This window comes from Cyprinodon variegatus, unplaced genomic scaffold (assembly GCF_000732505.1).
Source record: "Cyprinodon variegatus isolate N-32 unplaced genomic scaffold, C_variegatus-1.0 Scaffold311, whole genome shotgun sequence".
NCBI lineage: Eukaryota > Metazoa > Chordata > Actinopteri > Cyprinodontiformes > Cyprinodontidae > Cyprinodon > Cyprinodon variegatus.
This window is the reverse complement of record NW_015150764.1, coordinates 70,075-97,806: the sequence shown is the minus strand read 5'-3', so window position 1 is coordinate 97,806 and position 27,732 is coordinate 70,075. Positions and strand designations below refer to the sequence as shown.

The window sequence follows — 27,732 nt, the reverse complement described above, 5'->3', positions numbered from 1 at the left end:
TCGTTGGACGTAAAGGAAGCCCACCATCCGGTGGCCGCAGTGTGGGAACAATATAAAATGGCAACACAATCAAGAACCATGGGAAAAAGTTAAACTGGAGTTAAAGCGTGGCGTCCTGTTGCGTGTTTTCCCACAGCCAGCCTCAGGAAACTCACCGTTTCCATTGACAGATCATCGGTCCTGCATGTGGGCAACAGCCTGCAGCGCTGCGCTGGGTGTCCAGACTGCCGTGGAGTGAGAAGAACATCATCAGCAGCAAGGATCCAACTTGTTTTATCCGCTATAGAGGTTCAACAGAAATGATGAATTTTATTCTGGTCTGCCTGCTTTGTGGATTGTACGGTGTTTTTGGAAAAGGTGAGCAAATTTACTCTATATTCAAAGTCAAAGCGTGTCCAGGTTTTACGCGCAGGTTAAGTTAAGGAATAGACAGAAAACAGCATGCGCACTTATTGGACAATCTGCACGCGGCTCCAGCTTTATCAGCCACTCCAGCTGTTGGTGACTGTTCAGCTTGTGCAGATCTCTGTTCCTAAAAGCACTCTCCAGTGTGAAGGAGTGTTTGGATAACGCGGACCCCTGCGCTCCAGCTCCTTGTGCACTTGGCCCCATCTGAATGGATGCATGGAGAGCTTTGTTTCCTTAGTCTGTTGGTTTTTATCTAAAGGAAAGAAAGGTCATGATCACCCGGGGGTAAATAATATAGCCTTGGATGTTATCAGCCCATTAAATGGCCGTTATTAACAGTGGAGGAACTGGGGTTAATATAATCCGCGTCTCTTAAACGTCAATTGGTCGTTTTTTCTGCGCCCCCTTTTTTTCTCCTTTTTAAACAAGGAGATACTAAAAATTGAATAGAAATATAATAATGAATCAATTTAATGATTTAAATCGTTTTTATATAAATATGAGCCTATATTCTTTGAATTATGAACCTTTCTTTTTAGGAAAAAAAACAAAACAGAATATTTTCCTTGAGGATTTAGTTCACCCAATGTAATCTCGAGACACTTCCAAAAAATATATATAAAAATGAAAACATTTTAACAAAATCACGCCATTAAGACGAATGTAAAGTGTCCTATTTAAGAGTAAAAAAAGTTTTTAAAAATCTATTTATTATCATTATTTAATAATATTAATAATAAGCAATTAATATCAGCACTGGTCCGTTACAATCTAAATGAATGATGGTACATGGTTATTGTTTCATTACGCTGGAGCAAACACACTTTTAAACAAGATTTTAACAAAAAAAAAACGCAATCCAAAATGCAAAAACAAACAAATAAATAAATAAAGCATTTATCCTTTTTTAATATAAAGATCAAATTTACGTTTTTTTTATTGATGAACAAAACTTAGAATCACATGTGACCTCATTTCAAACTGAAAGGGAAAGAACAGAACATTTTTCAAATGTCTCAAGTCTGACGGGACTTTCCCATTGAAACCTACCCCCATGTCTTTGTCATATAATTCCCCTTGTTAGTCATTTTTTTTAACAATAATATCTCATAATAACATAACGACCTTTAACAAAAATGCAGGCACCGGTTCAGAGCCAGTAACAGTCTGCAGTATCAAGGTGTCTTTTGTGCTCATAAAATCAGTCTCTCATCTCTTTTAATAGGTTTAAACAAAAACTATTAGATGCTTTGCAACTATATTTAAGTGTAGAAACTGACAGAATTATTAATATTTCAGTATTTTTATTTTCTCTATATTATAGTTCTATACTTTGTTGGTTTTAATCAGTTATTTAGAAATGCTGTTGGTGTTTTTTTTTTTTTATAAAAGTAATGGCTGGTTAGAAGCTTGCACATTTTTCTGCTCTCATCTAGGCCAGGATATCCTTGTAAAATACATGAACTATTCTCAATGGAGTTTTTCCCTGAAACAATAAGTTTTAAAGAAGACAAACAATAAAGCATGTCTGCAGGCATCAACATTTTTACTTAGTGACTCTATCAGTTACAAGGACGGCCAATCCTCTGAAGAGAGCACTGTGTTTCATCAGCTGAGCAGCCCAGTTCACTCCTACTGACTCATTAAACACCTCTCAATGGAAAAATTAATGTCAAATGAATTATGATTTGGGTTTTGTATATAATCAGAACTATATTTGCTGAATGTAACAGTTTCATATCAGATATACCCATCTGTATGAGAAAACTCTGCCATTAAGCCCAGAGCCCAAAAGAAAAAAAAACCAGTAGGACGCTGCTGACTTCCCCTCCGTCTTCCTTCATGTCATTGTTTGTTGCCTCCTCACAGCCAGAAACCTAAGGAAATAGTACAGGAAGTTCTAGCAGTGTAACACTAAAAAGGAGCATCCACTGGGAACAATTGAAACGTCTTAAATGAAGTAACTGCATTAGCAGCGATTTGACGACTAACAGAGCTGTCAGATGTTTGGGATGAGGCCCAGTTAGAGTGAAGGATGGACTTTTCCCATGTTCTGAGGAAGGAAGGGTGGACAGACAAGTGTCTTTAACTCTAATTAATACACCTCAGAGATCAAGAGTAAATATTTAATTTGATAAACAAGCAGGACGCTGCTTGCGCATTTCCACCTGACCTGATGGATTTGAGAGTGGGGAATCAGTGACAAGGTGGTTCAAGCTGTTCTCTGTCTTCTCTTGTTTCTCTCCAACATCTGCAGATAAGGAGCTAAAGGGGAGGTTCAGCAATCCGCTCCTGGAAGTAAAGAGTCGTCAGCTGGTTCTGGAGGCCAACAGAACTCTGCTGTTAAACTGCAGGTGAGTAGCAGACTGACCCACCAGCAGCCAAAAAAATAAAAACAAAAAGCTTCAGGCAAAACAGTGGTAAATGATGTAAAGAGAAATGATCTACCCTTCACTACAAAACTAAACTAAACTCTTACTAGGATAAACTTGATCTCCTTTTTTAAACTCTAGCTTTAGAGGGAACTGAAAGTTAACTTTTATTTATTGAAGACCATTGCAGTTTATAAAGTTAAATATTTTAACATTTTTCATATTAAATTGAATATTTTTTAAACGGTTAAAGACTGCTTTGGTATTTTCCTCTATAGTCTTGCCTGAAACAGTTCAAGACCAAATCGGACTTTAATCATTTTAAAACAAATTATATGTCAAAAAAAGATTCAAAGCAGTATAAGCTTATTCAGTTTATGTAGCTTTAAACTTTCATAATCTTTATATTTAATTTATTTACATAAAGACAATGCCACTCATTGCATTCTATTTGAAGAACCATTGTTGTCAATATAAAACCAAAACTCAATTTCCCAGAGACTCTTGGCTGACAAAAATGGTTGATAAATCAAAAATTTTTTAAGAAAATATACAACATCCTTTGAAAAAAAAAAAATGGAATAACATCTCCTTAAAGGGTTAGAAACCATTTTAGGAGATATAAAACGACATTAGAAGAAGACTTAGACAACATTAATTGTTAATTTTTTTTATAAATAGAGTGTATACAAAACAAAATTTGGTTTGTACAGATTTTATGACATTTCCATTTCTTAAAGTGCAGCAGTAATCAAATCTAAACAGTTTGGGAGAAAGAAAAAAAAACCGTGGCGAAATTGCAAGAAATATATGTACAGGTAGTCAGGTTCTCAGAGCTGATCCATATCCAAAATAGCTGCAACATACCTTAAACATGGTGAATGCTGTGTATCAGTCCTTTGATAGACTGCTTGAAAATATGTTTCTCATAAAACAAATGGCACACGCAGCATTGCAAAAAAATATGTTGGTGAAAATATTTCGTTAGCGTTTAAAGATAGAAAAATGGAGAGAAGTTCATCTTTCTCAGCTATTATGCAATCATAGACCACAATAATTTCCCTTTTTTTTTTAGTGTCATTATTGTTAATAAAATGCTTTCAACTCACTTCAAGCTCCCTACTTCCCAGACAAAGTGAACATTCCACATTATATAGGGAATGGAGGCTGGATGTGGTGCATCACTGATGATCTTCCTAGTGGAAACAACAGAACAGAACTTTGAAAACGTTAATTGTCACGCCAACTCATATATACATAAGGCACTGTCAAAAAACAAAGTACAGTTTTATAGATGTATATACAGCCTTTATTCTATTTTACATTTTCTCTCCTAATTCCTTTTTTCAAACGATGCATGCTCTAAAGCAGGGGTCAACAACGTGGTGCCCTTTGCATCTTCTGATAACAGCAGTTCTCACCTGTGTGCTCAGTTTAAGATTCTATTTGTTCTGTTGCTCTTCTTTTTTGATATCTAAAAGAAAATTATAAATTCAAAGAAACAATAAAAATGTGTTTATTATGCACAAAGTTTAGGTGAATGCTACCCCTCCAGTCCATGGTAGGTCAGTAATGGTAGCCCCTCCCATGACTCATTACCCACAAAGTAGCTCTAAGCCTTAAAATGGTTGGTGATCCCTGCTCTAATGCCTCACAAAATACTGTTTACGTTAACAACTGTGATGTTTTATAAGGCTGGGCTTGTTTAAAGCTGGTATATGTCCATCAGATTAGCCATTCGCTTCAGCATCTGGGACTAGCAAATATGGATTTCGACTCGATAAGGGCACCCACAGAGTATTCTACTATGAGGAAGATTTCAACTAAAGTCTATAACAGAACCTCTCTTTAAAAATCCCAAACCATAATTAAACTGTTGTTTATTGTTTTTAGAGAGTTTTCTTTGGCGTATTAGTGTTTTCTAAGCACAAAAAAAACCTGACCTTTCTGTAATGTCTGACCAGGGGTCTCTGGGAGCTGTCATGGGCGTTCCCTGCAGACTTGGACCAGGATCAAGTGGAAGTGGTTAACTCCCGTTGTGGAAAGACACGGCAGCACTACTGCAGCCACCTGCGTGTCAGTCACATCCAGGCCCTGCACACCGGCCCATACCACTGCCGCTACAGTAACAGGACCCAGAAACAGAGTTCTGTCTATGTTTATGTCACAGGTAAGACAGAACATGTCCACAATTTCATATTTCTCATCTCGAGGAAACCCTTAGCCTCCTCTGACCTCTTACATATCGCCTCAGGTTAAACAGGATGCAGCGCGTGCTAAATACAGACCTACACCAAAGAACCAATTATATCTAAACACTGTTTGTCTAAACAACACATCATGGCTCTGGCAAAGTTTCACCCACCCCTGCTTCTCCTCTCTCCTTTAGTTCCCTCTGAACTATATATAATATTTTTTTTTTTACTTTCGTTTACGTGCTACCTCGTAGCCAGGAATAGCCACTGCTGCTGAAAGGTCCGGGCCCCTGGCAGAGTTTCCCAGGGCATCAGCCTTATCTACTCTGCTCAGCCTTGCTTGAAGCATCCTGTGCTTTTGGGAGGAGGGAAAGGGCTCAAAGGGGTTGTGCTGGGAATGGGATGTTGCTGTGTCTCTACGGCGATGAGGCTGTGTGCGTGCGTGTGTTGGGAGCTGAGAGGGATGAGATGAATGCCAGTGATTGGGTGGTATGCAGAGGAGGCACAATGTCTGCTCCGGCCTGCTCCTCCCTGTCCTGGAAGGTGACGCTGCTCAGCTCCAGCTGGGCTTGATGCCAGGGTCACGGGGCATGCTACTGTTTGGCCAACAGGACCCTCGGGGCCCATCAATCGCTCGGGTCACCATGTCCATTAAGCTTCAGACTTGGCCTGCAGCTCCGTTCAGACGTTGCCTCCCTCGTCGAGCCTTCTATTAGGTATCAAAGCAGGAGAAGGAAGCGTTCAGTCTTACTAGTCCTTGGGGTACTTTTGTTCGAAGGTTCAGAGATTTGCTTTCCTTGAATAACACCCTATGGTCCGAAACAATGAAACGAGCAACACCCACACCTTTGAATGGCAGAGAACCGTTACTGTAGGCGAGCTGAGTGGAGCGCAGCAAATATAGAGAATCTGTTTGATTGCTTCTAAACAATCTGCTTGTTTATTGTTGACTGCATGCACTCATTTGCAGAAAGGGTATTCGATGAATGGGTGTGGAAGACAGTGTGTTTTCAGGAGTGTGTGTTTGTTTTTTTCAGTTATTGTTTAGATACTTGGAAGTGCATGTGTGATTGTTTGTGTGTGTCAGCTATTTTTTGCCCTGCATAATAGAGTTTTGTTTTACGGGAAATTAGTAAATGTTTCACGCTCCCAGTTAGTCAGGGAGTTCAAGGCATCGATCAGAAAGTTTCTTATAAGGTTACCAGTTCCTGATATCTTATCTGCAATAGATGGATGGCTTCATTTACAATAAATCCAAAACAGCGGGACTGTGGAGGCTCAAACTTAGGGATAGTTTCAGAAGACACAACACCAAAGCGGATGTCAAACAACTCCAATCTCATTATCATTTCAGTGGTTTATTCAAATCTTGTTGTACGAACACAACTAATCACTGTTAAGTCATGTGGTTGTGAGGAGAAGCAGATGATTATTTATATGGGAAATGGAGGTAGGAAGTGTGCACCACAAACGATCTTCCAGTTTGAAACACATACTGAGAATGGAACATGTAAAAATTATGCAGTTTAAGTTACTGACAACAACCCCAAAAAATGGTTTAAGAAGTAAAAATATAATTGAGGTTAAAGTAACCAAAATCTTTTCGATAATTTTACACAACCTTAATTTTATGCCACTTTATATGTTCCTATCTTGGTGCATGTTTGACACAGGAAGATTATCGTTAGTGCACTACTTCCACCTTATAAAAGACTTCAAACTCTATTACAGGTTTAAATGTTCATGCAATGGTTTGCATAAGAAGCTACAACTTTTAGATATGGGAGTTGATTTTGGATGTTTCCAAGCCTGCTTTTGCCTAGGCCCCTTTTGGATTTACCTCAAGCTTTAGCCTCCTCGACCTCAGGAATCATTCACACAACAGCCTCATCCATGCATACATACATTTAGGATAAAATGGTGTCTTCAGAAAAAATATTTAAATCATCTTTAATTTAATTTTAGTTTCATAAGAATAAATAAAGTGAAGCAACAAAAAGAGAAAAAATATGAACGCTTCGTAGAATGATTAACTAATATTGACGTTATTGCAATAAACCTCAATGTATTCTGTTGAAGACCATGGAAAATGCCTACAATTTTGCAGAAACAATGTTGTTTTTATGTTTCTTTACATATATAAAAGTGTGTGGCAGGTACTGGTACTAAGTGCAATTAATTTTTTTTCCACAGCTAAAATCCAGTACAGTGTCCAATACTGATTAGCAAATAGTCAAGCTTTCGGTTAAAATAAAGCTATGTTGTCTTTTATTAGATGTTATTATTGCTGTTTGACATTTGTGACATGATTTCAATGTCCTTCCCCCTTTCATTTAGCATGCTGTTTGTACTTTAGATGAACTTTGTGTTTATGTTGCATGTTTTACATTCCTGCCACATGTATTCCTGACCGTAGTGTTTGCTTTTTCAGATAGCCGGCAACCATTTGTAAAAGTCACTGACATGAGCCCAGACGTGCTGTACATGAAGGTGAGGGAGCCGCTGCTCATCCCTTGCCGGGTCACCAACCCCAACATCAACACCACTCTGGTTAAGGTCAGTCACCTCAGTATTTTAAAAGTGTTGCCTCTTTTAAGTCTCTTTTATCTCATGTCACACTTTGTCCTCCTCTGATCTATCACACCACACTGAGAAATCACTGCAGTTTTTTCCATCAGGGTCTACAGCTACAAACACAATGAGGCAACCACTTGTTTCTCCTCATCCAGATCATTCACCACATTGTTCTGCTCTTGGCAGCCATTTACTAATTGGCGTGTGTGTCCATTTGTTGCGTTCATTTGCGGATATGTTTGGCACTTAAACCTAGAATGAGAGGAGGGAGGCAGCGTGTAGAGGGAAGTGCTCAGAGTGCTTGGTTTCTGCATGAGCAGTCGGTGTTCCTGGGGACGGTGCGTGTCCTGAGCCCCATGCTCGTTTCTTTACCGACAACTTCCTATCAAACAATAAAACACTGTTAGCAGGGATTTTTTTTTCACTTCTGAAAACAGGATGTTGGCTCCAGAGTAGTAGTAGGGATAATAGCTGACGACTTTCTCCATCGGATGCCAGGACTGGCAGAGGAAGCTGAGGTGGCTAAAGTTGACCCAAACCTATAAAATATGAATAGAGCTTAGTCCTTTTAATCAGGATCAGTAGCATGCCTATGTTTTGAAAAATCAGGTCCAGAAATTAGCATCTGCTGCTCTGAACCCATTTTTCTCTTTTTAGTCTTATTTCACAAAGAGCAAGCAGCTGTTTGCAGAAACAGTGAATTGCATAATCATTCATATCCTTGAACTTTATATACAGATGTACTGTGTGTATGTGCTCTCATCAGTACCACAAACCTAAATGTATTCCTTGTAAAAGAGTTATACTTATTAAACTCTAAAAAACAAACAGCAAAACATTTCCGCATATCATAATGACACAATCACAGCTGAAAAACCCATAGAAACTGTGAAGGATCTGCTGAGTAAAATACCTTGATGACTTAGTCCCATTGTAACTAAGACCAGAGTAAAGGTTTGCCTTCCAACATGCAGCCAGAGCTACAAGAAAAAGCTTAACATCCAAGAATATTCAAGTGTTGGGTTGGCCTAGTCCAAGTTCAAAACTGAATCTAAGCAAGAATCTGAGTAAAACTACATAGCCACTCTTCTAAATCTTCACAGCTATAAGTTTGACTAAACTTGAGCTAGTATGAAGAGAAAATTAAAGGAGTAATTTTCCTTTTTCATCATATAGTATATTGTGTTGGTCCATTACAGAAACCCTCAATAAAGCACACTGAACTTTTTGGTGTAACATTACATCATGTGAAAATCATCAGATGAACACTTATTGAAGACTTTTCTGATTAAATCAACTATGACCTTTAATTTAAAATCAATGCATGTATGCTTCCAAAATACGTCAACCCATAAAATTACTGCCAGAGTATATCAGGCTGGTCTACTGGTCTGTGAGCACTCTGCGCTCATTAAAGAACTCGGACATATTTGGACTGCAGGAAATGCATCACCAGCTCCTGCATGTCTCAGCCACAAATACACACACATGTTTTTTCTCCTGCATCCATCTCCTGACAAAGTATATGGAGCCAAAAAGGTAATTAGTCTAAAAATAACTTCCCTTCACCTCCTCTGCGGTCTTAACCAGGAATGTTTTCACTGTCACAGCTTCTGGAGTGTTTTTTTCCTGAAAGGACTTTGCACTCTGCCTGGGTCTCCGCTCTGACCCTTCTCAGCAAAAACAATGCCCAGGAGGCTCTGCTCGCTCACTTAAGCTGTGAATGCTGGGCCTGGGACGACCGAGTTGAACCGGGGTTCCAGTCCAAATTTCTATATCCTGTAGTAACAGGATGTAAGGAGATGGACTTGAGTCACGTTTCACATATCCTGATCCCTTTTTGCTCTTCCTTGCCATCCCATCGCTCCTTCACCCAACTCCATCACTGCCTTGTCTCCATGTACAGTAAAGGTGAGAAGACTGACGTGAGAGGGACAATGAGGGTACCGTTGATGCCCAGACGGAGCGTCATTGTGTTCAGACGGAGGATGTAGATGGAGCATCTACTTCACAGGACAGAGAAGGGAGGGCAAAGAGGTCAGCGGCATCTTAGAGAGTTGCCTCTCGCTGTGGGAGGGGGGATATCAGCCAGTTCACACCAGCGATCCAAGAATGGGGAAAGTGTGTGTGTGTGATGAAGAGGGGAGTGTGGGGGGGTCCAGTCCCTTGAGAGAGGGTGGGAAGCTTCCACTATGTCACAGAAAAAAAAAAACATTTCCTCTAAGCCGCCTCAAAGAAAACAACAAGGTTATCCCGTTACACAAGTGTCCATGGTCAGGACTTATAAAACCTACACCCATACTGAGCTGGCTTTATTATTCAAGTTTGTTGGGGGTCGGGGGGAGAACAGGTCGTAGCAACAACTTTGAGTTTTGTTAAGGCAAACATCACAGCTCAGCTGCACCTAAATTGGCACATTAAATTGAAATCAAAAGAGTCATGAATATTGCAGTCCAATGTATGTTGTGATCATCAAAACTCTGCAATATGGAGGAGGTAAGAAAAAAGTCAGCTCTGAATGAAATTTAGACATTATCTTTAAAGGGAAGGAAGGGGAAAACATGTGGCATGTCGATGTCCAAGATTAGCCAAAGCGAAGTCACCTTACATGCGAAGGAGGTTGGTCCGAGTACCGTAACCGAGATAACTGTTGAGTGTGAATGGTAGACAGAACTGAACCTGACCGCGTCAGACACAGCCAAACCATGCTTACATGGTGCTTGTTCATCAGGAGTGCTCGGTATGGTTCAGCTGTGGCGAGGTTCTTAGATAATCAAGAGCGCATTAGCAGACCGCATCATCTGCTTCCCTGCATTGCCAAATGTTTTCCAATGATGATTCTGCATAGCAGTGTGATGAACCTCAACTCCTTTCATTGTTTCCTGCTAAATTAGACTATCATTTGTCATATTATTTCCCAAAAGCTGACTCTGTCAAGTAAATTCACCAAAGACTGCCTTCTTCGTCTGACTCTCCACAAACTTTCTGAATGTTACAAGTGCCGCCATTTTTATTTGCTTGATTCCCTCTAGGGAGCAGTAGTACCGTAGATTGTAACTAGGAGGCGAGGAACCGTGCTAGCTCTTAAGGAACAGAGCTCAGCACCGTTAACTGATCCAAGCTCGGCACCCATCGGTTTTCAGAGGGTAGTGTTAATGGGGCTACCGAATGGACATGAATGTTAGTGTCAGACTTTTATTTATAAAACATTTTCAAAACCATGCATTTTAAATCCACTGGCCATCCGCTGATGCCAAGAGAAAGGATCATGTGAATACTTTTTTCTATTTATTGGACATTCAATACAACAACAACTGATAAGAGGATATAAAACGCCTACTTATGCTCTAAAATCTGCTAAAATACTAAGGAGCGGTTCATGCTATAACTGACACATAAACCCTGTGAATTTCTCTCTACAGTGACTAAGTTGTTCCCTTTCTTCATCTCCTTGAAACATATCCGATTTACTCAATGATATTGTGTTAGTCAATGTGTGCTTGTCATTGTGGTGAAGCAAAGTATCTGATTAGTCTGTTTCTTGGTTTTTCTCCTTCACAGTTCTATGATAAGCCCAAGATAGATCCAGATAATATGGTATGGAACAGCAAAGAGGGTTTCACCATCCTGGTTCCCGACTACTCCTATATTGGCCTATTCCACTGCGAGGCTGTCATCAATGGAGTCAAACACAAATCAAAAATATACCTCATACTCAGACAAGGTCCGCATTCTGTCTTCATGTCATTCTCTTAGTAAAATATCAATATAGAAAAGATTGCATTCTAAATAGTCTGTGTTTTTCTCATTGATCTTAGTGAGTAACATCACAGAGGTGTATCTGAACACCAGCGGATCTGTGCAGGCCCTGAAGGGGGAGAGGTTGGCTTTGAACTGCACTGCCATGGCAGAGCTTAACACAAGAGTCAGGATAACCTGGGACTATCCTGGAAAGGTCAGACCTGCATTCAGTCGAGCTAAAATATGAACGAGGTTTTGACAATAAAGCTTTAATTCAAACTCAGCAGAAAATGGCGACCTTACTTATTCAGTAGGATTTAGATAATTGCAGGTTGTTGTTTTTTTCCGGTATCAGCTCCAATTTTACCACTCAGAAGTATCTCAATTTGAAAAATCTGTAAATTCAATGTTTCTCGCTCTAGATCAGCTGTCTCAAAGGTTTTTTTCTTTGGCCCAGGCAGTTTTCTTCTTAAATGTTAATAAAAAAATATATATTTTTTTTCTTGACAATCACAATGCCAAAATTGTTATGTGAAAAGAAATTGTAAATATAACATATAATAACCATTTACAATAGATATAGAAATATATTTTTATTTTAATGTTTAAAGAATAAATAGAGTAAATGTAAAACCATAAAACATCCTTGTATACATGTAATATATTTGGTCAGTCTCATTTTGATGCACTTTTTTTCTGAGGTTACCTTAAACTCAATAGGATTGTTAATGATTTTATAAATATTTATACATGCATTTATACATTTATTTCAAACAACCTACTTCCTGAACAGTATTTCTCTTTAGGTGCTGTCAGTTATCTTTGACTGTTGTTTAAAAGCTCTTCCTCCAGAGGGCAACATCTTCAGGTTCCCTGCAGGGCCATAACATTCAAAAGTGCATTAGTGGTTTAATCAGGGGAAGTAGCCATAGTGCATCCAGTGATCTGGAAAACAAAAGCTGATAAAAAAAAAAAGGAAAATCAGTTTAGAAATATAATTTAAACATGTTTAAAGTAAAAGGTGAAACATTAGATTAAAGCCCTATGAAACTATATAATATATTCCTCAACAGTAGGAATAGTAGTGAACACAACCTGAAAAATTAACTTACCTTTTAGCCACAGCAGCTAAATTCAAATTAGTATAATTTGGTTTATTGGTTGTAAATAAATAACAGGAGGACACCATTATTTGTAGTAATAATACATTAAGTTAAGAATGAGGAAGTAAACATATTTTTGTTGAATTACAAAATTGATCAGAAATTATAAGACAGTTTTTCCCCTTTTCCTCCTCTTTAGAAACCAGTCTCAACCACTCTAGCCACACAATTCTGTTATATTTAAATATGGTTTATAAGAGTTTAAAACAACATTTTCCTTTTTAAAAGTGACTGCATGGAGCTTAGTTTGGATGCATAAATTAATGTTTTGTTTACTTTTCTGCTGTTTATTGTCCATCCTTCAGAAAAACAATGCCGGCTCCAACATTAATAGGCTGGTGAAGCACCCGATGCACGTGTTGTTCTACAGCATCCTGACCATCCCGAAGGTCCGGCGATCAGACCGAGGTCTTTACAGATGCCGCGTCACCAGCGGAGAGCAAAGCAAACAGCAGCAAGTCAAGGTTACAGTGTATGGTAAGTCCCCTCGGATCACCTGACCGTCTGACCATCTAACCATAGTCATATGATGATCTGATGATCCAAAAAGAGTTTCAATTTGAACTTTCCCTGTGGGTTTGGTTGTGTTTTTTTCTTAATTTCAAAGTGTGAGTCACTGAGATGTAGAAAGCAATGTGTTTATTGCATCACTGTAATTGCAGATCGCCCGTTCATCCGTCTGAAGCCTCGAAATGGAACAGTGGTGGAGGTACAAGCAGGACAGAAATCCTACAAACTTTCTCCAAAACTTCGAGCATTTCCTTCGCCTGAGGTTGTTTGGTAAGGATTATCTTTCTGCATAACGATCAGCTATGCTACTCTTTTGAGTTAAACATGTCATCCTTCAGTTAGTTTACTTTTTTTCTGCTTTCTGGGTGGATTTATATATAATTTCCATTAGTTTGATAAGGTAAAAACCATTTCAATACCTGGAAAGGTCAGACCTACATAGCATGATTCCCATGGTGACACATGGTTACAGCCATGTCACACTAGGGTGATGCTAATTCGCAAGCACAGTGCAGCTGGTCAAAACTGATAAGTTTCATTAGTTAAATGTAGCAATAATGTGATAAAACCTGCTCCTGGCCTAAGAAAAGGATGCAGGATTAGAGCTTTAATAGTTAAGGGTCACATTGGCCCAGTCAAAGCCAAGTTCTTCGTCGGATTGATGCTCTGTGCCGAGACTTAAACAATTAGCTGTTAACTGACTCTCCCCGTTTATTCTCAATGAGTTTCATCCTTTTTGCCAACAAAATGTGCAAAAACTTTAAAATAAGCATCAATATACACAGTGTCCAAGTTTGTTTATGACATAAGTCATAATAAAATTCTTCTTTTGGTTAAAAATTCTTACTTTAGTAAACACTGACATACAGTGACATGCAGATCACCATGTAATCCAGAGTGCTTGGAAAAGGCTGATAAGTTGTCTCTGTCAGGCTGAAGGATGGTCGTGTCGCCGCTGAGCAGTGCTCCAGATACCACGTGAATGGGACCTCTCTGGTCATTCGGGACGTCGCAGAGGAGGATGCTGGGAAATACACTGTCCTTGTACGGATCCAGCAACACCACATCTATCAGAATCTCACACTCACGCTTGTGGTCAAAGGTGAGTTCCAAAAAATTGATTGGAACCTGCAAGTGAACCTCCTTCTTTTCCTGGTTAAACACTTTTTTCCCCCTTTTATCGCTACCTGTTGTCTTACAGTGAGTCCTCAGATTGGAGAGAAAGCAGTGTCGTTGCAGGACCCTGGCTCCGTACCTCGGGGGAGCCGAAAATTGATCCACTGTACATCCCATGGCGTTCCCCCTCCACATATTCAATGGCTCTGGCATCCTTGCCCGTCCAAAGGCCTGTGAGTAGCACAGAAGACCAAACATCTCTCATATATGAACATCTACACTTATCTCTACTTATTCATCATTTGATACAATAGAGTAATAAAAAGGCAGATTAATAGATTAAATGAAAAGCAGGTATTAACAACAGAGTTAATTTGTTTATTGAGTTTTGCATAGAGATTTATAGGCCTTTCATTGAAAATCTCAACATATTTCATTGTAGTTTTATGTGAGAGTCCAACACAAAGATGTCCCTAATTCTTCGTCTTGCTGGAACGTGGATTATGCATTTCTCAGCCTCTAGCAGTTGCTTTCAGAGACTGTTTAAAGCTTCACCCATCTTCTCATCAACTCTTAAAGTCTTTCATGCTTCCAACAATCACAGCATGATGCTGCCAACACCAATCTGGGAATCAAACAGGAATCTTTTTTCTGCTTATAAATCTTTTCTGCAAACCATTTCACCCTGGCATTAGATTGGCTGTGAGGTGTTGGTTTTAGGTCAGTTTAGTTCTTTTCACTTTATTGTTATGCTGTTTTGTATTGCTTTGACATAGAGCTGTTGTGTGTTTAATACATTTTAGTTTTGGTTGTTTTTTTCTTGATATGTAGCATTTTGGGATGGTTGTTTAAAGCAATATTGTATTACTTGTGGGGAGTGTTGGCCTAGTGGTTAGAACAGTGCGCTTTTGCAATTACTCGGATTTCAAATCCTACTGCCTTCACTCTGGGTTCCAGAGCAAGACCATTAACCCCACACTTTTCCCCGGGCGCCACACAATGGCAGCCCATTGTTCCCCAAAGGGGATGGGTTAAATGCAGAGTGAATTTCCCCACTGCGGGACAATAAAGGGATTTATAACTTTTAGACAATAGTTGCAGTAGGTCTGTAACTTTCAGATTCAGCTCCCCTGAAGGCAGATGGTAACACTGCAGACCCTCGCGTTTTTTTGGAATCTGCTAACAGACCACTTTGGACCACCACATTAAAAAATCAGGGAGTCAGTTGTAAAATCAAGGCCACATTCGCACCTCTGGATTAAATCCTTAAATTCAAGTAAAGTTTCATATCTGTTTTAGTTATATGTTGTGTTTAGGGGGAACTCCAACTGCAAAAAAAAAGGCACTCTGGGTCACATGAACCATTCAGTGATGGATCCAAGCTTCTCAAGTTACGTAGATGAGTTTCTGAGTATGGCAGCATGCATGAAGCATTGCTATGCATCAAGTGCTTGATATCAACCTGAAAAATTATTTATTATAGCTTAAACTAAGCTAATACTTGGGTCAAAAGTTATGTAGTATTGCTTTAAGAGGGATAGAGGGAGTGTTGGCCTAGTGTTTAGAGAATTGCACTTGTGCTCTGAGAAAATTGCAAGTACTCGGTTCGATCCACACAGCCTCCTCTCTGGGTCCCTGAGCAAACCCCTTAACCCCCGATTGCTGCCCAGGCTCTGCACAGTGGCAGCCCATTGCTCCCCAATGGGATGGGTTAAGATGCAGGTTATATTATAGACAGTCATGCTTTTTTTGCTGATCAAGTTTAAGCACAATTGTCAGAATCGGAATCAGAATCAGACATACTTAAATAATCTCAGGTGGAAATTACAGCTGTCAGAGTAAATTACAAATGCATGCCGCACTTTTCAGATCATGTACTCTGTGCAACTTTGTGTTGGCCTATCACATAAAAAAAAAGGTAATAAATTCACTGAAGCACATATTTGAAATGTAGCATGGAAAAGGTAAGCAATATAAATGCTTCAGGAAGCTTCTATATTACATATATTTTTGTTAAAGGTTATGCTAAAATGTTACACAAATTTACTGTACAGATATTTGCTTTACTGTAAGATAGTTAGACTGCAAGTGGGACCCTTTTTGAAAAACGAGACATGTTTTGTCTATGTCAGCATGTGCTCAGACAGAACTTCCTATTTGTAACCAGAACAGATGCCTTTTTAAGGCCTTTTAAGTGCTGGAATGTGCCAGATTGTGAGTGTGTTTGTGTGTCTTTGTTTGTGTGCATGCACTTTCACATATGCATGTGTTTTTCTCATGCTTGTGTTTGTATGTTTGTTTGCTCATACAGCTCTTTTTTTTCTCTTACTGTCTAATCTCCTCTTTTTCCATATGTTTGTTTTCATGCATCTCTATAGACAGTGATGCATATATGAGCGTATGTGTGTGAATATGTGTGTGTGCCTACACTCACAGACACAGTACACGATGTATCTCAGACTTGAAAGGACAGAGAAGAAAAAACACACTTCAATAGGGGCCAGTTCCGTGCTCTCAGTCCAGGTTTCCAAATCAAACGCTATGATTTAATGAATTTCCTGCGCAGGACGTAGAGTGAGAGGCCTGTTTATTATTGTGATTGCACACTGCATCCTGTGATGCTTTTTCTTATATCTGACACACACTCTATATACAAAGTTCTCATGAGAAATGGCCCAACCCATTGATGGAGAGGGACATCCACTGAGTCAACACTGAGTGTTAAAGCAGCTACCTTGGCAGGAACACTGATTAAGCTATCTTGGAGGTCAGAGGCTTATTGTGTTCCTTACGACCCAGTCAGAAAGGTTAAGTATTACCTGAGAGCTTGGCAGCTGCCGCCCATGTTCTTTCCCTCCTCTGAGACACACTGGCATCATCTGTGTACTTGACCCATAACCCTGGCACTCTCATGTGGCGCCACGCCATGATGCCGCCACTTTTCTTTCCGATTGGAAAAATGTCGTTAATATTCTAAGCCTTTCACAGTGCTTAGGTATAAAAGTTTCTCCATTAAGTGTAATATCACGCTGACTTATGTGAAGTTTTGATTCTTTTAACCATAGAAAATTAAACACTAATGATAGAAACAGAGTTTAAGGTTGAATTTAATGATCCTGCTCTTGTTTATTGCCTGTTCTTATAGGTGTCTTTGCTTTTTTTAAGATTTCAAAGGCACTCTGAGTTAAATAACGATAAATATAAAAAAAAAAAAAAAACAGTTTATTTCAGCTATGGATTAATCCTATTTTTACTCATTTTAAAATGAATTTCTATGCAATGAAAGGTATAGTTCAGAGTTTTTGAAGTAGTGTTTAGTTAAAAGGTTAAAAAAATAACATTTTACCTGCAGTTGTGTAAATGAACTCCAACGTTCAGATCAAATATACCTCTTAAACTTGTTTCTTCCATCTTTCCATTGGGTGGTTTAATACAGAGAACCAGGAAATTATTTATATTGGAAAATCAGTGTAAGGCTCTGATTTCATCTTAAAGTAAAGTATAAAGAAAAATAGAATTCTGTATTTTTTTACTGTTTACTTTTTTATCAAAGGACCTAAAATGACTCCATTTGCATCGGAAATTTGGTAATGCAAACATAATCTAAACTTGGTACCATTTGACCACTAGACAACCCCTTTGTTGTCTTCGTCTAACACAGATTAGTTGGTCCTAAAGGATAAAGCAAGCTGATAACCCAAGCGAATCCAAGACCAAAGTAGATTTTTTCCCACTCTAAACGTGACAGGAGTTGATAGATATAACTATTTTATCACTCTTTAAAACATTATTACGTTACGTAAGTTGGGTATAAACAAATAAAAACAAAAAAATAAATATGCATATTTGAACATGAAATGGGGGACCAAGGCAGTGCCTTACTTCTTTTGTTAGGTGACTCAGTTAGCTTTTTACACTACAAGCTCAGTGGTGGTTTACCACCTCCTTTCCCCATTCCCCATGGAAATAATGACTGAGAACAACCTTAAAGGATAAATGACAACAAATGTAGTTACTTTTTATTACACTGGATGAGAATTGTCTAGAAAAAGAATGATATAAGCTTCATTAAACCTTTTAACAGAACCTAGCTGTAAAAATTCTGAACTACATCTTTAAATTTATTTCAAATTCAACAATGTGTCTTACAATGCATGTGTAAAAGATCTCTTTTTATTGTGTTTATGCCATGAAATCCTTAAACCATTTGCATTTTGATCTTTCTGTTGGCTAACTAAAGGTCCTTTTTAAAAGCTCTGTTCTGGTTCTGCTTCAGTGTTTGTATTCAGTGTGTTTCTTTAGATTATTAGTGTTGGTTGGATCCTCACAAGGCCCCTTGTTCTTTGCAGCCCCGCTGCACCACGAGCCTGACGCCATGCTGGAGGAAGCCCAGGGACCGTGGGCCAGGCTGGGCCAGACTGAAGGGTGGCCTCTCGCCTGGGTCCTGAGTCCACTCCTGGGTCTGGCCCTGGGAACCTCTGCGCTCTTATCTGGCCCTGGCAGGAGGCGCACTGAGCTTCCTGTGCAAAAATCAGAGCGCTTTTCCTCTCGTTGTTTGGCTTCCTCTCCGACGCGAGACGCTTCCCAGCGGCGTGATTGTCCCTTCGTCTTCAAACGTGGCACAGTCCACTTCCTCAAGAGCTTGATCTATTCTTGAGAGCTCCCTCACCCCCCGCCCCACCCCCTAAACGTTGCTGCCCCCCACATACGTCTCCAGCCTCTTCCCTCACCAGCTCTGCCCTCCACAACAACTCAGCATCCTCCCCCTCTACCAAGGAACTATTCCCTGATTACTACCCACACAGGACCTCTTCTCTGCCTTACACATCTCCACAACCGCCTGAACCCTCAGTGACAATACCACTTGTGATTATCCTGCTGAACTGTTAACTGAGGAAAGAGACTTGGAACACTGCTGAGCAGTGAAGATCAGGAAGCACAGGAGGATGGAGTTAAAGAAGCCATAACTTTAAGGATATATGGACACCTGCTTTACTAATTATTTATTTATTTACATTATTTTGCCCCATTCAAGTCCTTCCCCTACACCCATCTGCCCTTTAGTTTAATGCTTCTTACATTTTACAGATACTATGAGCCAGAAAAAGTGCAATTCCATCTATCCACAAGCTGCCTTCCCCAGAGCTGCTTTGCTTTTTTGTGTCCTAGAGTGGTACTATATTGGGTGCACGAACAATGCTTGCAAAAACCCCGATCTGATTCTGACATCCACAAAAGCTGTGAGTTTCTGTCTTGATTTGTAGCCACCAAATCGAAGGTTAAGCAATCTTTGATGGGTGAAACAGGGGAGAGGACGAGCTTTGTGTTGTTCACTATGGGCTGCCTTCAGTTCTCTTTTAAAGACTGACGATCTGCAGAAGCCTACCATGTAGGAGGTCTGCACTGACCAGAGACTTTCCCGTTAACCCACCCCATGTTAAAATGTCTTCTTTTATTATATCAAATGATGTGATTATAACACCGCTGTTGTATTTGTAGTGGAAGTTAAATAAAACCAAAGCGCATGAGTGATCCGACAAACCAGTTTGAGAGAGTGAGTGTCATACAGCTTTCAGCATGACCATCAGTGGGTGTTTGAGTAAATTTTGGTCAGAGAGTGTGCCTGTGCTGTTCGTATGCATGTGTACCATTTTACGGGTGTCTGCCAATGTGATTCATTATCTGTATACAGATGTTTCTATGAGTAATATATGAACCTAATATTTAATAATTTTATACAACTAACTTACATAAGACCAATGTTGATATTTGCCACTCCTGTATGAATCTGTTAAAATGTATTGAAGTGTTATATCATTTATTTGTGTTTGTTTTTAGTTGTTTTTTTGTTTTGTTTTTTTTGCATTAAAACATGCTCATATTTGTGTACTGGTTCATATGCCTGTGTGGTTATTTTGGGGTTAAGACAGGAACATCCAGGGACATCCATGTGTATTTCAGGTAGCAGGTCAGGACAGGAAGAAAGGACAGGAATTGACCCCCCCAACCTCATTCACAGAGTCCATTCATATTTTTAGGCAGCTGATGCTCACCCTGTTGGCAGGCACACATTGTATGAGTGTTGATGCTGTGTGCATGTCTGCATCACTTTCTGTGTCTAACTACCTGCACGTCCACACATCAACTAATTTTATCTTTCAGAACAAACTTTAAGGGAGGATGCCTCTCCTGTGAAACATGAGAGTGGAAGTTGGTGAGGCTGGTGAGGGCGTATGCTTTATGCTTGTGTGCGTATGTGCCGTATAGTATCATGCACAGGGTGGGTCATTTGTGCAGTCGCACACTATCTTGATGCCAAACGGAAGAACAATCAGGGAAAAGAGAGGATCCAAACCTACAGTAGGGAGGAGCTCAGGACAGACAGAACTGAATGACGACAAGGATACGGATAGAGACAGGGAGCAGTGACATGTCCCTAAACATGCAGGAGATCAGTGGACAAAGTGGAAACTATGGTTTACAGTGAGGATGTCTAAAAATTGAACATGTGCTATTTTAGGCATTTACTATCCTTGGGAGTTCTGATAATTATGGACCCTTTGTGCCACATGGGAAGGAAACTTGTCACATTTTTAAACCGCATTAAAAATAACACTAAAAGTGCACTGATTTATCCACAGTCAAGAGTGAAAAAAAGTGAAAAAGCACAAATAATAAGTATTTTTATCAGCTTATATCTCCCAAGATTTTGAAAGTCCTGCCATTAATTTTGGTACATTTGATAAGGTGTGGTGAGAATTATTAAGAAAATTAAAATAAAAATAAAAAATGTACCAAGAAAAAGACATATTATATTAGAAATTAAGACATTTGCAATCAAAATCAGTTTTGTACTTTTTGATCATTCATCATGATGTCAATAAACTTTTAATTGGTCATCCAACATTTTCCTGGTGTGTAAAGATGACAATGCACACCTGTTCTTCTCTCCTATTAGAAACTCTGAAAGATAAGAAAAACAAGAGGAAAGGCTGATGCGTTAGAGAGGAACTGTCTGTAAGACATTAGCTGCTTACTTAAACTAAAGAGTCTTACAAAAGAGAGTTTTCCTGTCAAGTGAGATGAATAGTTACCTTTTGGCAAAGATATAAATCACTTTGTAAACTGGAAAACTGATGCTGCACAGCACTTTGATCACATTGTCCCAGGTGGAACGGGTTGTGCCCTGCTTTCTTCAGCAGGACACAAATGAAAGGAAAAGGCTCTGAAGCCACATAAGCATGCATAAGTGCATAACAGCATGTGTTTGCCAAAAATTAACTGACTTTTAAAATGTTCCATAAATATCTAAAAATTCCTTCCATACCTAGAACACTATCAAAATACGGTTTTAAACATCATAAATAATAAGAATTTAAATAATATTATTCATTACTGATTTTTTTTTGGGTGCAACGATGGGTAGGTGTAAGAATACACCTAACAGCACATAGGCTGTTTTATAACATCCTTCATAAATTCATAGCTTTTAAATTGGTTTATCTTAAAACTGCTGTAGTAAAATCATTTAGCAAAAAATGTTACAGAATTTACATAGCCTGTAATCCATCTTAAGGCCCTAAAACTAAACTTTAAGTACCATTATGTAAAGTATGTATCACTTCTGATGCACCCCTATGATAAATCATAAGAGAAAACTGAAATGAGTGTAAAACGAGCAGCGATTAACAAGGATAGCAATAATGCACTTTGCAGCTACAATGCAATCTGTTTATTATCTTGCTTAGTAGGTACTGTATATTAACATGAAAACAAGTATTTAGAAGATATAGCCAATTAGAATAAAAATGCCTAATGTAAATATGCTGATTGGGAGATTGTGATGAGATTCTACTTGAGTGAATGAAAATAAATTCTGAACAGAAGGGATGATTATATCAAGCCTCAAAGTCAACCACCTCCATCTAATATCCACCCTTTGATCATTCACGTCATTCAGCGTGTAGCAAAATGATGTGACTTTGCATGCATGTTGGAGGAAACAACACTGGGGAACGTTGAGAAATGGTGATTTTCCTCCTGCTCTTTTATCCTGCAGCAGTATGTGTTGCTGAGCCTGTAGCTCAATTACAGAAAGAAATAATGTTTCAGCTGCTCCCTGACCCAGTGCAGATTTATTATGTGTTCAGACGACTCCGTACAAATACATTTCTGCATTTGTTTTAAGTATAACATTTCCTATAATAAATTCCACTTTATTTATCCCTTGGGATTACTCCTTCAGGGAAATTCTGGTTCCAGTAGCTTATATAGAGTAAAAGGGGTAGAGTTAAAGCAGGATGCCACAATAGATAAAAATACAACAGATAATACAAAAAGAGGGTACGTAGTACAAAAAAGTATAAAAAAAAAAAAGTTGTAATGTCATGGAATATGCTTCCATTAGATGTAAAAATATCTGCAAAGTAGAGAGCTAAGGGAAGAGTAGTTGATTTGGGTTATTGCACTTCTACTGCTTTTTAAAAGAAATTTGACAACTCTGGGTTTTCCACAGTGATTATATTCTGTGTAAATTAAAAAAAACTAAAATAATTACGTGCCATTAATTTTCTTATCATCTAGGAGTTTTAGTTTAGAGGTCTTTACACTCTATGGGTGATTAAATAGTTATCACAGGGTTGCTGCACGGTCTTAAAAAGAAACATTATTGAGCTATTTTTGAGTCCTATCTATCAATTTATCAATCTATCTTTTTGATTGTCTTGACTGTCCATTATTCCATATTGTGATTGAATGACCTTTCAAAGGTGCAGACAGAGTGCATGCATAGAGTAGCATGAGATTAAGCAAAGTAAAATCAAAGGTACACAAATTCAAAAACAGCTACATTTTTGCATGTGTCAAAGCCGCTTGAGCTTGACATCAAAATATATACAAAAACCTTGCATGACAGAGTTTCTTAACAGAATGTTCCACATTTTTTCTAGGAGCTTAATATATCTATCTCTTTAATTTATTACATTCTGAACCAATCATCTATTACTACTACTAACAAATGGTGAATTGCAAACTAGGTCATATAGGGTGAGTAGTGTGAGATTTACCTGCTGCAGAAAAATAAAGTTTTCTTTGTGCATCATGTCTCTGCTGCGGTGGATCTGGTCGAAATTATGTTAAGAAAACTCTGGTTTCATTAGCAACAAATGGTAAGCAAATGGGGCATCTGCTGAATTTTAAATCATCAAATCGTTCATTTAGGAGGTATCTTTATCATAACCTGTTAAGCCCAGACATTTGGTTACAAAATAAAGTGTCAGATTTGATTTTGATTTAATAAAAAAAAAGGCATTTTCTTAAACAGACTTTTGCCTTTTCTCCCAAAAAAAAAAAGCTAGTAATGTGGAATACATATTTTCAGGACTGTGCATACACTATGAATGTTAAAACTCTTCCTGTTCCACCTTTTGATGTTAAACAACTCATAATGAGAGGATTGGTGTGAAATGGTGATAGATCTTCTTAGGAATCTCCAGTTCCCACTGGCGTCTAACCTATGGGCTTAGAAATGTCAGCGTCATTGAGCGGCAGGAACTCTTGTCCTGGAAATGTGGGATGATTTTTTTTTAAGAATGGAAGGAAGTTAAATGACAGGATGACAATAGCACCCCTGCATCCTTCACAAATGAACTAGCATTACCTCACAGCCCAGAACACCCCTATTGTCAGCTAGCCTGACACGGGGAGAGGATTCTGCATTATTAATCTAAAGTCATTTGGTGATGTTGGATCACATCAAGCCGCAATCATCAAGGCATTTTCCTGTATGCTGACCCCCGCTGAGCACAGCTGGGAAAAATACACCCACTCACACACATGGAGTTATAATAATATGTCCTCTGTCAACACAGCTGAGTCTGTGTCCTTCTCCTGCTCTTCCTTTAAGGTGTTTGACATCCACCTCCTCGCTGTGGATCCCTGTAACGGAGAGTCTCCCTGCTACATCTGTGTACAACCACATCCTGAGTGTTACTCACACACAGGAAGTCTTTCAGAGGAGCAAGAAGGTAGGATAAGTCCTAAAAGAGGTCCAATTAGATTAAGAAACTACAGGTGGACTTTTCTTATAAAAGGTCTTGCTGTTTATATGATAGTAAGTAATAGACTTATAACTTAGAATAGCTTAAAAAATATTTTTTCAATGAAACTTCCACTCAACTTTGCATCTTTCATATAATATAACTGCCTTCTACCATTTACCATCCTTGTGGGGTCTGTCAATGGCAAGTAAGCAGTCTGGAACTTCATTTATTTAGGTTTCATAATATATTCAGGTTTTCTTTAGCTTTTCAAAATCATCAAAATGAACAGAAATAAACATTATATCGAATAAGATAGTAGTAGAAAAGACAAATGGTTCGGGTGTTACAAATATCAGAGTTCTTAGTGGCAACATGTTCATAAGGATGTTTGGTCTCTACACAGACAGTGGGGGTCCTGACTGTTGCAGAGGCCTCTGTCTCTGGAGTGTACCGCTGCATCGCCTCCAACTCTGCAGGAACAGACCAGCTCGATGTTCCCTTCTATGTCACAGGTGACTGAGACAAAATTAAACTTTAGGAAGCTGCATTTGTGTTTTATTGCAGACTCACTGTCTTCATAGAAAATTAAACTAAAAACGCATCACTTTCATTTGTTTTCTCAACCTGTTTAAGAACATACATGTTGTTTTTTCAGGCACTGATATGTGTGCTTATTCTTCTGTGCATTTAGATGACAGCAAAACTGGCGGATGTCAATCCTTAAATTAAAGGGAATGCGTATTAACACCAGGTTGGCTTAAATTAGAGCTTTATGCCTCTGACATAAGGAAAGGAAAGCAATGGAAATAATGGATTTTACTGATCACATTGAGAAAATTAAAAGACAAGGAAAATTATGTTGTTTATCAGGTTCTAAACATATTTAAAATCTTTAGTGTACGGAGGTACAGACGACAGATGCCAACATTTCATTCTTTATTACCGTAAAGTCAAAGATAAGGAGGGTTAGAGTGTAACAATAAGTAATCAATATTTAAAATAAGTACCCGGAGAGCACAGAACTCAACACAGGCAGCAGATTCTGCCCAAAATTGTGAATTACACCTATAGCTAAAACTTGCAAATGATCTGGATTATTACCATATTTAAACGAATTGTTCCTTGGAATGGGCCACATCTCTGGTAAAACATTTCCATCAAATCTGTTCAAGTTTTCATTTGATCCCGCTAACAGACCAACAATGTTCCCTTTTCTTGTTTTTTTCTTTAGTAAAATACCTCCAAACTTTTTAAGTCTGATGCTGAGGCTGTCAAAGGTCACTGCTGCCACCCTCTGCTTTAGTGCCTCTGCTATCTCACAATGTTAGAGAATCTTTAAAATTTGTTTGTTCATTGGTATGAGGGACACCTCTATATAAAATTTCATTAAAATCAATAACTTGTATAAAATGTATCAGTAAATGGGTATTTAAAAAGGGAAAATAAAGTCATCAATCATTCAAACTTTATTTAGAGAGCAGCTTTGGTAACATGAGGAGGTAAAGATTAAAAACTTGACTCAAAACTTAAACAATACCAAAAAGAGACACTAAATATCTTAAAGTTTTAACTATGCTGTAGAATTACCAGCTGTTTTTACTTGTGCAAATTCACTCCAACATCAAATCATATAATACTTCTATGAGACTGAAGATAATTGACCATAATCAACAGCAGCATGTTTGTCTTACACAAAAATGTGCAGCAGATCAGCACAAATACCCAAGATAGACCTTTAAGCACGGTGGTGGAGCTATAATGGTTTTGTCCCCACATAATCTGATTAACTTGCATATTTTGAGTCAAACCTCAACTTTATTCCAAAATACTCTGGAGTAAAATTAGAGGAAATCTGTATGACTGCTAAAGATTTAGTGAAAGTGAATCATAATGTGTAGCGTAAATGCTTCACCACATTTTGCTTTATTGTTTAACATAAAAAACACTACAGATGTGTCAGGCAAAGCATGTCCAGCTGTTTTTCTATGTGTTTTTTAAATGTTTTGATGGAGTGTGTCTAAGTCTGTATGCTGTGAGCTACTTATATGTGAGCAAGAGTGAAACAGGAACCTGGGGCTCTTATCGTTCCACTTCCCCACGCAATGTATTTCCTTGGACTGGCAGGTCCGCTTTATTTCGGGAGGCCTTGGGGTGTTCGGCAAAGATAAACACTATCTGCCATCAGGAAACTCTCAGGCCGTTTCCATGGGAAGTTTCAAATGGCTAAAGTAAATAAAAAGCCTTTTCACTGTATTCCACTTGCTGCTTTTGCTCACAATAGCCATTCAACACTGTCATCAAAGGTAAGGAAAGTGGAGGAATCTGCTCCTCTGGTGTCAGAACTCAAGTCAAGTAACTGAGAGGGTTTTTTTCATTAAATGGCAGATTTGTAAAGTTTTTCTGTGCTCCTTCTACCACAGATGTCCCAGAGGGCTTTAGTGTAAACCAGCTGGAGGAGGCCAGGGAGGGCGGAGACCTTCACCTCACCTGTTCTGCAAATAAATACCTGTACACAGCTCTGTCATGGCAAAGACTGAATGCCACAGAAGAGTCCCGCACTCCTGCGTGGAACATTCATCACCTGGAACCTGGGGAGTTCTCCAACAGTGTGGTCCTGATGTTAGAGAACCTAACTGATGGGGACTCTGGAGTCTACAGATGCTCCGCCCTACATATCATCAGCGGGCGGGAACTACACCTGGACACACAGGTTGAGGTTACAAGTGAGTCATTGTAACCTCATGTTCTTCTGTAGAGTTTTTTTTTATTCCATAGATAGAAATACAAAAACATTTTCCCTGCACATGTTTTCATAGTAAATGTTTTATAGCATTATTCAATTTAGGCAGGAAATATCTGACTTTATGGTTTGAAAATGCTGAGGTTAAATTTTCTAATACCAATTTAATCCTTTTTAATCAGATACATTTAAAATTTCTTAAAATGTTAATGTCTGGAATCCCTAAGGATTCCAGAAGACAGAGCTAACATTCAAAAGTAACTTTTCCCCTAAATTAACTTAGACTTGCTAAAGCAAAAGTTTCTGTACAAGGGAGATCACCAAAAATTAAACTTGTCAATTAGTCGACTAAATTCAGCTTAGTCGAATTATATCTAGATAACTGGAAATGTATCCAGATTTTAAATCATCTGCTAAAAGTTTTGCTCTCTCCTGCACTTTAGCAACCAGTAGTAACAAGTTTTTTGTCCCTGGATTATCAGGCTGCCTGGGAGTTATGGTTGCTCAGGCATAGGTGATTAGGGATGTCCAGCCGCAGGTAGGGCAAAACTGTTTTCGGTAAGGGAATAAAAATAAAAAAAAAATCATATATATGTAAAAAGGGATAAAACAAATAAATATTTCATCTAACTTTATTTTTCAAGCACCTCACTGATGCTTAAAATTCCCAATTTTGAGTCTCCTTGAAGTCACTGATACCTTGAAGGGCTTTATGCTCATTACTCATTGGGAACATGTCTGATTTTTTAAAACTTTTTGACCAGAAGTTAATGATCAAAACATCCCTGAATTCCTGCCACAAAAGTATCTATTATTTAGGATAGAAACGAGACTTTATGATATTGAATGCAAAATGAAGATTGTTTTAAACTG

At 38.6% G+C, this 27,732-nt stretch overlaps 1 protein-coding gene across 3 annotated transcripts in view; it reads left to right on the top strand.

The window, feature by feature from the left end:
• The first annotated feature begins 90 nt into the window (after positions 1-90).
• The window catches only part of flt1 (fms-related tyrosine kinase 1), a 47,776-nt gene continuing 20,134 nt past the window's right edge, over positions 91-27,732 (top strand). For all 3 annotated transcript variants that reach the window (XM_015384386.1, XM_015384387.1, XM_015384385.1), the window contains exons 1-13: positions 91-357; positions 2,666-2,762; positions 4,745-4,950; positions 7,407-7,531; positions 11,111-11,273; positions 11,368-11,504; positions 12,759-12,930; positions 13,116-13,233; positions 13,896-14,065; positions 14,165-14,312; positions 23,984-24,104; positions 24,523-24,631; positions 26,540-26,842. In XM_015384386.1, coding sequence (XP_015239872.1) covers positions 300-357; positions 2,666-2,762; positions 4,745-4,950; positions 7,407-7,531; positions 11,111-11,273; positions 11,368-11,504; positions 12,759-12,930; positions 13,116-13,233; positions 13,896-14,065; positions 14,165-14,312; positions 23,984-24,104; positions 24,523-24,631; positions 26,540-26,842 — 1,927 coding nt within the window. In that variant the 5' untranslated portion in view covers positions 91-299. The remainder of the gene's footprint in view (positions 358-2,665; positions 2,763-4,744; positions 4,951-7,406; positions 7,532-11,110; positions 11,274-11,367; positions 11,505-12,758; positions 12,931-13,115; positions 13,234-13,895; positions 14,066-14,164; positions 14,313-23,983; positions 24,105-24,522; positions 24,632-26,539; positions 26,843-27,732) is intronic.